Source organism: Antechinus flavipes, chromosome 4, assembly GCF_016432865.1.
Source record: "Antechinus flavipes isolate AdamAnt ecotype Samford, QLD, Australia chromosome 4, AdamAnt_v2, whole genome shotgun sequence".
NCBI lineage: Eukaryota > Metazoa > Chordata > Mammalia > Dasyuromorphia > Dasyuridae > Antechinus > Antechinus flavipes.
The window spans coordinates 174,871,243-174,881,610 of record NC_067401.1 but is presented as its reverse complement, the minus strand read 5'-3'; the positions used below and the strand labels follow the sequence as shown (position 1 = coordinate 174,881,610).

At 34.0% G+C, this 10,368-nt stretch overlaps 1 protein-coding gene across 4 annotated transcripts in view; it reads left to right on the top strand.

Moving 5' to 3' along the window:
- Positions 1 to 229: 229 nt before the first annotated feature.
- The window catches only part of TMEM220 (transmembrane protein 220), a 22,706-nt gene continuing 12,567 nt past the window's right edge, over positions 230 to 10,368 (top strand). For 2 of the 4 annotated variants that reach the window (XM_051995575.1, XM_051995571.1), the window contains exons 1-3: positions 230 to 494; positions 1,954 to 1,983; positions 6,024 to 6,084. In XM_051995575.1, the coding sequence (XP_051851535.1) occupies positions 405 to 494; positions 1,954 to 1,983; positions 6,024 to 6,084 (181 nt within the window). In that variant the 5' untranslated portion in view covers positions 230 to 404. The remainder of the gene's footprint in view (positions 495 to 1,953; positions 1,984 to 6,023; positions 6,085 to 10,368) is intronic. The other 2 variants (XM_051995573.1, XM_051995574.1) reach the window with 2 other exon arrangements.

Here is a 10,368-nt window from a genome sequence, read left to right as displayed (position 1 = left end):
GGGAAAAATGTTAATGATGAGAACTAAATATAAATGAGTTGTATACTTTTTGTTGTTGTTAAAGAGAGACATTATTGAAGAAAACCATTATATAATGGTCTTGGCTTTGCCACTCATCACACAGTCCCTCAGGTCTCTATCCCTCTATATTTTTACCACGTAAAATAACGTAGCTGACCTAGCACTATATGAGTGTGCGAGATTATTAACGTAAACCTGAGCTACGGACCGGAAGAACTAGATGGACTGCAGTTCTCTGGCGTAACACAGCGCTAGGCGCTGCCACTTTTCACTCTGATCAGAGAGACGGGCAAGCATTAAGGGAACGGAGGAGGCGTGGCATGGGTGTGACTAGAACCTAGCTCCTTCCCCGACCCAGAACTGGGCTACGGAGCTAAGGCGGGATGGCGCTGGCAAGGTCCCCGGCTGAGATCTTATGGAAGAGCAGCAACTTCGTTATGGCCGTATTCTTTGCATTGGCGGCCTACGTGCAGGTCAGTTCAGGCCCAGCCCCAACAGACTAAGTTCCGGATGCAGCCGTAGGTTCCAACTTTAGCCTGCAGAGTGTCTGTTTGTGGTTGGTGGGACGGAGCGGAAGTGAAGGGGAATAGGGAGGGGGTGAGACTAGAAGAAAGATAAAATGGGAGAGAGGTTTGCCACAAAGTGAGAAGGGGATTCTAAAACGAATTATAGGCAGTGCTGATTTTTCTTAATACGCTATGCATGGTTGAGGAGCAGATAGAACAGGGGTGACAAGGTGTGTAAGTGAAGTTTGAATCTCGAGTCCAAAAGCCCCGGACATTGGTTGTGTGATCTTGGCTCAAGAGTCTATGCTTCAGTTCCTCTGTATGCGTCAGTTCTTCTTCTGTAAAATGGAGATGATAATAGCACCTGCCTTTCATGGTTGTTGCGAAGATTAAGATATTTGTACAATGCTTGAAGATTAAATGAGATATTTGCAAAATGCTTTGCAAATTTTAAAGCACTATATAGATGCCGTTTATTATTATTAAGAAGAAATCTATTCTCTAATGAAAGGAATTTCTACTCCAGCTCCATTGTTTTATACGCGGGAAATTGAATCAGAATAAATAGCAAGATTGGGGCTCAGATCCGGGTCTTTATTTCATATTCAGGATTTTACCTCAGCATTTCACTAGTCATGAATATACCTGGCACTTTCATCTTTGGGGGGTAATTTAACCTGTTTGGGGCTCCACAGTTTAAAATGAGATCATTTAGTTCTTGAAAATCCTTTTCATTTCAAAATCAATGATCATGTGATCTGCAGGCTGTTTGGGATCAGTAACTGAGTAACTTTGTTGAGTAAGAGAAACCCAGATAGATTCATCTGGTAGGGATGAGCCTGGCATTTGTTTGCTGATTGCAATTAATTGATTTTTAATTCAAATAACTGTGCCATACTTTCTGTGAACACCAAACAAGCACTTGCTGGAAACACAGTAGGACCTAAATGCGTGTTGAATGTCTACAATCCTTAAATGATGTGATCAGGATGGATGTGACAAATTCAAAATCGCCATTCTCTTTGGCAAAAGATAGATTTATTTAGGAGAAGAGGTTTACAGACAAAATGAATAGATACAATAGACATCAGGAATGGTAAATATGAAATAGAGTTGGAAGAGCATATATAATTAGCCAGAATAAGGAGAAAGATTCCATTAGAGGGAAGGTACTATGAGAAAGGAAATTGTGTAACCTCAGAGTGGGCTTAGTCCTGAAAAGGATTTAGCAAAGATCTTCATCATAAGCAGATTCTTTATAAGGGAAATAAATACAGCCTTGGGATTTCTTAGGCACAACTCAAAGTCATCCTTTGGTTTTAACTGGAATGAGAACTTCCTTTAATAAAATAACTTATTTGGACTAAATTTGGTATAGAAGTTCTTCTCCCTTATCTAATTTTCAGTGATTGTTTTGTTGTTACAGATAAATGACCCAGATGCAGAACTGTGGATGGTAAATATGAATTACATATAGTTTGGCACATTATATAGCCTTGTCTATATGGTTCTGTAAATCCTCTGAATTTACTTGCATATCAGAATCTTTTTAAACCTATCTGCTAAGAGGAAAAAATTAAAAAAAAATTGCAAGCCAGGCATATATCTTCTTGTATATAAATTCAGAATTTTCTGAAAACTTTCATACACTGGGGAAAGATTTAGTACTTAATTTATTGGGAAGGTTACAATATGCAGCATTAGCTGAATACTACATCTTTGAAAGCATAGGTCTTCCAAAATATAAAAATATGGAGACTTGAAGATCTCTTTTACTTTCATTAATTGTCTTTGTTGAACTGGCAGAAGTAGCAGACTTTTTTTTTTTAGGAATGCTAAGAGATTTCTAAATGAGTGTGGACCACAACATGGCATTTCCACTCCTTCTGTTATTGTCTGTTTGCATTTTTGTTTTCCTTCTCAGGTTATTTTCACCTTCTTTCTAAATCTGGTTTTTCTTGTGCAGCAAGATAACTGTATAAATATGTATACACATATTGTATTTAACATATACTTTATAACACATTTAACATGTATTGGACTACCTGCCATCTAGGGGAGGATGTGGGGAGAAGGAGGGGAAAAGTTGGAACAGAAGGTTTTGCAAGGGTCATTGTTGAATCTGAAAGCATTTTCCAAGTTTCAGTAAAGATTAGATTGACAGTTCAAAGGCTAACAAGACTTTTCATGTTTTGATTTTAATAAGCATCTAGATTGACTTTAATAAGTCCAGGTTACCATGAACTGTGTAAATAAAACCTATGGATAATTTCTAAGGTACCCATATCTCTAAAATACTGTGACTAGGGGGAGCAAGGTGGCATGGTGGATAGAGAATTGGCCCTGAAATCAATGAACCTAAGTTCAAATCCGGTCTCAGATACTTATTGTGTAACTCTAAGTCATTTAACCCTGATTGCCTTAAAGAATAAAATAAAATACAATGATTAAGAGAAAGAAATATCTTAAAGTGGAAAGTCAAGATTTCATAAAACAACAGTTTTTAGCAGTAAAACTTTCTAGCATCTACCTGTCTAGCCTAGATGTTTGTATTGCTATAAGTCTTGCTGTTAGAAATTTCTTAAAATATCAACTATGCTGCATGATAACTTTGTAAGCCTAAATCTACTGAGGACAAACTACATTTATGGTGATCCTTTTAACAGCACACAGTAGTTTCAAACTGAAAAGCTAGATCTTTATTATTATTATTATTATTATAGCTTTTTATTTACAAAACATATGCATGGGTAATTTTTCAACTCATTTCCCATAATTCTTTCACTGGGTGTAGCTGGTTCTCTTCATTACTGAACAATTGGAACTGATTTGGATCATCTCATTGTTGAAGAGAGCCACATCCATCAGAATTGATCATCATATAGCATTGTTGTAGAAGTATATAATGATCTGGTCCTGCTCATTTCACTTAGCATCAGTTCATGTAAGTCTCTCCAGGCTTCTCTGAAATCATCCTGCTGGTCATTTCTTACAGAACAATACTATTCCATAACATTCATATACCACAATTTCTTCAACCATTCTCCAATTGATGGATACCCATTCAATTTCCAGTTTCTAGTCACTACAAAAAGGGTTGCCACAAACATTTTTGTCCCTTTCCCTTCTTTAAGATCTTTGGGATATATGCCCAGTAGAAACCCTGCTGGATCAAAGGATATGCACAGTTTGATAACTTTTTAAACATAGTTCCAAATTGCTCCCCAGAATGGTTGGATTTGTTCGCAGTTCCACCAACAATGTATCAAAGTCCCACATCCCCTTCAACATTTGTCATTACCTTTTCCTGTCATCTTAGCCAATCTGAAAGGTATGTAGTGGTATCTCAATTGTCTTAATTTGCATTTCTCTGATCAATAATGATTTGGAGCATCTTTTCATATGACTAGAAATAGTTTCAATTTCTTCATCTGAAAATTGTCTGCTCATATCCTTTGACCATTCATCAATTGGAGAATGACTTGATTTCTTATAAATTAGAATCAATTCTCTATATGTTTTGGAAATGAGGTCTTTATCAGAACCTTTGACTGTAAAAATGTTTTCCCAGTTTATTGCTTCCCTTCTAATCTTGTCTGCATTACTTTTGTTTGTATAAAAACTTTTTAACTTGATATAATCAAAATTTTCTATTTTTTTTTTTTTTTGGACTTCATAAAATCTATCTATTTATTTATTTATTTTAATAGCCTTTTATTTACAGGTTATATGTATGGGTAATTTTACAGTATTGACAATTGCCAAACCTCTTGTTCCAATTTTTCCCCTCTTTTCCCCCAACCCTTTCCCCAGATGGCAGGATGACCAGTAGATGTTAAATATATTAAAATATAAATTAGATACACAATAAGTATACATGACCAAACCATTATTTTGCTATACAAAAAGAATCAGACTCTGAAATATTGTATAATCAGCCTGTGAAGGAAATCAAAAATGCAGGTGGGCAAAAATATAGGGATTGGGAATTCAATGTAATGGTTCTTAGTCATCTCCCAGAGTTCTTTCGCTGGGCGTAGCTGGTTCAGTTCATTACTGCTCCATTAGAACTGATTTGTTTCATCTCATTGCTGAGAATGGCTAGGTCCATCAGAATTGGTCATCATATAGTATTGTTGTTGAAGTATATAATGATCTCCTGGCCCTGCTTGTTTCACTCAGCATCAGTTCGTGTATGTGTCTCCAGGCCTTTCTGAAATCATCCTGTTGGTCATTTCTTACCAAACAATAATATTCCATACCACAATTTATTTAGCCATTTTCCAATTGATGGGCATCTATTCAGTTTCCAGTTTCTGGCCACTACAGAGAGGGCTACCACAAACATTCGTGCACATACAGATCCCTTTCCCTTCTTTATGGTCTCTTTGGGATATAAGCCCAGTACTAACACTGCTGGATCAAAGGGTATGCACAGTTTGATAACTTTTTGAGCATAGTTCCAAATTGCTCTCCAGAATGGTTGGATGTATTCACAATTCCACCAACAATGTATTAGTGCTCCTGTTTTCCCACATCCTCTCCAACATCCCTCATTATCTTTCCCTGTCATTCTAGCCAGTCTGACAGGTGTGTAGTGGTATCTCAGAATTGTCTTAATTTGCATTTCTCTGATTAATAATGACTTGGAGCCTCTTTTCATATGGCTAGAAATAGTTTCAATTTCTTCGTCTGAAAATTGTCTGTTCATATCCTTTGACCATTTATCAATTGGAGAATGGCTTGAAAATTTTCTATTTTATGATCAATAATGAGCTCTAGTTCTTGTTTGGTCACAAATTCCTTCCTTCTCCATAGGTCTGAGAGGTAAACTATCCTATGTCCTTTTAATTTATTTATAATCTCATTCTTTATGCCTAGATCATGAACCCATTTTGATCTTATCTTGGTGTGCAGTGTTAAGTATGGGTCAAGGCCTAGTTTCTACCATACTAATTTCCAATTATCCCAGCAGTTTTTATCAATTGTGAATTCTTATCCCCAAAGCTGGGGTCTTTGAGTTTGTCAAACACTAGATTGTTATAGTTATTGACTGTTTTGTATATGTGAACCTAACCTATTCCACTGATCAACTAGTCTTGAAAAACTGGATCTTAAGGGTTATTTATAAGAGGTAATAAGGTACTAGGGAAAAACACTGGATTTGAAGTCATCAAAGGACCAGGTTCTGCTATACTACCTTGTAATCATGGATAAAAATCCTGAACTTAATCAGACTCTCAAATTTCCTTGACTACATAATGAAGGATTTAGACTAAATGACTTCTAACTTCCCTTTGCACTCTATTATTGACCCCATGATATAGAAGTTCAGAAGAGTAACCCAGACTTAATTATGGACAGTGATGTAATTAGGACAATGAAATTTCTTATTTACTTCCTATGTCCTCTGAATGATTTGTACTTTGAGTCTATTCCCTCTGCTAAATAATTCTGCAATCATGTGATACTTGGGATATTCTGTTTTGCTCACAGGTTGTATATATGATACCTGCTATCCTTACTCTACTTGTGGGATTTAATCCTCTGATCACAGGTATGAAATTAAATTTTGAATTGAGCTAAAGCACTTTTATTATCTTCATTGGAAAAATGAGCATCAAGCTGTGTTTATTGTACTTTGTCTTACAAATTTCTTTCTCTCTGCTTCTTCATTCTTGAGTTCTCCTTATTCTCCTGGAACCATTCTTGTTCTTATTCCCCAGTTCTAGCCTTTTCTTTTTTCCAACTTCTCAAATGCTCTCAAATTTCACCTTCCCAGATTCATTCTCTAGTCCCTACAATTCTAAAGCCTTCAAAATTTCTGATTCTCCATTAACATTTTTCTTTCAATTTCTCCTGCAGGTCCTTTTCCCCAAAAATTACATACCATTAGCTATTATGTTCTTTGTTCGGTTTTTTAGGGGTTCTCTGGGAACAGCCTTCATTTAATCTCCAGAAGAGTAGCCAGGTGTTAAAGTCCAGATCCTTTATTATCTCTTTCAAAGTCTTGTCTCCTTTCCTGGGGCCCAGTTAGCTTTCTTAAAGGCCTTCTGAAGTCTTGGTTTCAGTGGAGAAACTAAGGAGAACGAGCCTGCCACCACAGTGCTGATGAAGATAGAAATGAATCTGGTTCTCCGTCCCTCAGGAGAGCCACCAGGAGCCTGACTGAAGATCGAATTGAATTTCTCTCCTTGGTTCTGAGAGATTGAACTCCTGCCCCCAGTCCTTTGTCTCTGACTCTGAATGGATCCAGCTGAGGCTCCTAGCTTATATGCTCTACACTGAGTATAAATCAATCATTACATCACTAGGAAACCATTATTTTTGATAGATTTGTATATTGTTGTAGAAATTTCTTCCAGTAATCCATGTCCTTGAGAGTGTTCGTCAAATGCTTCTCTCAAGCAAATTAGACATTTATTTAATGGGGCTCAGCCTGCCAAGAATTTTATTGAAAGGATGACAAACTAAATGATTATTTGGAGATATTCTAGTATCTTTAAAAAGTGTTTCATTAGTAGTTGGTTGTTCTGGTTTGTTTCCATATTGATCCCGAAAATTCATATCTTTTATTTCATTAGTCTAAGAAGAGGATATTAAGAGAGCATATTATCAAAGCCAATGAAATCATAAAGGGCATGAATAGCTAATGCTTATAAATAATAGACTAGAGTCAGAAGTTATTCTGTAAAATTTAATGAAAGAAGTTGTTTTAAGATATGAAAAAAGGATTTTATAGTCTATATAGCAAACTTGTTTATTGTAATTTTGAGAGATGCCAATTTAATTTAATTTTAAATTGATGCCAAAAGGGTTTAGGTTAAATACATGAAAAATTATATCCTTTATTTTTTGAGATGGTAACTGGATATTTCCCACATATTCATTGATGGCATTATCAGAGTCAGTGTATATGGTTTATCAACCTAATCCTGAATTGCGTAATCTCTCTAGGATTATCGAGCCAAATGCACCCTATTTCTTTAATTGAGTTTCCTTTTCATATTTTTCAATATGCAAAGTAGAATAGAAAAACAAGATGTTTATCTCAAACCTGTAAATACCTGTTAGGTAAACAAATAAGCTGAATATCTTTTAAACACAATAAATTGGACATGTAAATTTTAAAGTTGTTTTGCTAATTTAGTGCTTGGCACACTGCCTAGAATATAGTAAATGTGTGTGAATGCTTGGGAACTTATCTGCATTTCCTTCTGGCTTTCATTATGTTCCTTTCTGTGTAATATTTATTTATTTGAGGTTTTTAATTTTTAAAAATTTCTTAATTTTTTTTTTGCCTTAAAAAACTTTTTACTAATATCTTTTATTTCTTATACCCCCATAGTTTTCTCCAGTATCCCATATCCTCCCCCTTCCAGACAGCACTACTATATAACAAATACACTATTTTCTTTTTTAAAAAATAGCTTATTAATTTTGTTATTGTTATTTTTCCTTTTTAAAACTTATTTTTATTGAAAAAAGGAAAACAAAAGAAAATGAAATGAAACAAAATAGAATATTGCATGTGTCCAACAGAACATCAGAAAAGATTCAAAATATATTAACAGTAAATTACCAGTTCAAACAAGGATATATAATAATAAAAAAATTATATTCACGAGTCCCATTCTTTCTTTACTTTCTTGCAGGTGGTTCTTTTGTTTTCTGCTGCAGACATTTTTTACTTTATTCTTTTTTTCCCTTTCATCCTCCTCACCTACCCTAACTAAGCAGGCTATGTTAAGCAAAGATATATTTTATAGATAGATATAGATATGTACATACACACATATATACCCCTCTCCCTATACTTTCAGACACATATATTTCCTATCCCTGCTAACTTTTTGCTTTAATTCTGCTCCTTAACTTGCCTTGCTATTATTTAATCTCCCCTCCCCATTCATTTATTCCTCCTTTGTCTTCTTCCCCTACCCTTTGCTTCCCCCCCCATCCATTCCTCCCCCCTTATTTCTTTTTAAATTTTGGAGGGTGCCATGCCCTTTGTGGTATATATGTAGTGTTACCTATTTAACCCATTCCTGATGTGAATAGGATTTTAGAACTACCAGCCCTCCCCTCCCTTCTAACATTTCTGTGTCTATTCTTCTTCTGTACCTCATCACTATTTTTACCTTAAACTCTGCTTCAATCTTTCTTTTGAGCTCCCTATTGTTGATGTTAATCTTAAACGTATGTTATATCTTTTCATATTAAAAACATATATAATTTGCCCCTATGAAGTTACTTGAAATTGAACTTTGATTTTGGACTCTTATATGTTAAATTTTCTATTAAGTTTCAGTTTGGTTGAAAGTTCTGAAAATCTACAAGTTCATTGAATGTTCATTTTTTTCTCATTTACTGTTATGGATAATGTTGCTGTATATGATATTTTGGCTTTAGGTTTGGTTCTTTTGAATCTCGGTATGTGATTCTAGTACTGTTAAAGTCCTGTACAATTCTAATTTTAGCTCCAGGATATTTGATTTTTTTTTTTTTTTTTTTTTTTGCAGATTTTTTTCTTTGATCTGGGGGTTTTCAAATTTGGCAATAATATTCCTATATATTTTCCACAAAGGATTTCTTTGAGGTAGTGATCAGTGATGTAGTGATCAGTGGATTTTTTCTATTTCTATTTCCCTTCATGTTCTATCATTCCAAGACAATTATCTTGGATTATTTCTTGCATGATTGTGTCAGGGTTCTTTTTTTGGTCATAACTTTCAGGTAGTCCAGTTCTTATATTTTCTCTTCTTGATCTGTTCTCCAGATCTGTTATTTTTCTTGTAAGATGTTTCGCATTCTGTCTTATTTAAGTCTTCAACTTCTTTATTACCTTTTTGTTAGCTTTGTTTTAAGTCTCAGAGAGGGCTACACATTGACATTTACAAATGTTTTAGTTTTGCTAATTCTTTCAGTAAATCAATTAATTTTTCCTTTAAGTAACTAGATAGCATACTATTCAGTATACATCATTATATATCATGTTATATAATATTATATATACTATAATTATATATATATTATCATATAATTACATATAATATTAAAGTACTACATTATGATAAATTATAAAGTACAATATATTAACATAAATTATACAAATAATTAAATATTGATATTGTATATTGTGCCTTAAGAATAATGTGGTTAGCTTACATTTTTAAATTAAATTTTTATATTTATTTTAAACAAATATAGAATAAAGGGGGAAATGTCATGTATACAGAAAAACATAAAAGAGGACTGAATATAAAACAATAGATTTCTATTTCAAGAAAATATATAATAAATACATATTTTCAAAGCTACCCAGCTTTTCTTTGCTTTCTTGTTGTTTTTCTTTTGTTCTCTGCTGTGTAGTTATTACTTTATTTTTTTCTCTTCTCCCCATCCTGATCCATCCCTAAAGGAGGCTACAGTTAAGCACATATATATATACATACACACACACACACACACACACACACACACACATATACATATAAATATACAAGGATATCTATAAAATACATGTATATATGCATATACATTCATACACACATATATAAGACTGTACCATGCTTATTTCTACTTGTCACCTGTTTTTCTGAAGGTAGAGAACATCTTTCTTCATAAGTTCACATCTTTCTATGTTTTTTTCTAAATCAACCAGCTCATCAATTTCCTGTATTACAGGTATATTCCAACCCAATCACATTTCATTTGAGAGATTGTGAAAAATTTCCCCCAATTTTCTACATTCCTTCTATTCTTTGTTGCACAGGTTTTATTTATGCAAAAAAAAATTAATTTAATCAGAATTATCCATTTTATACTCAAAAATGTTCTC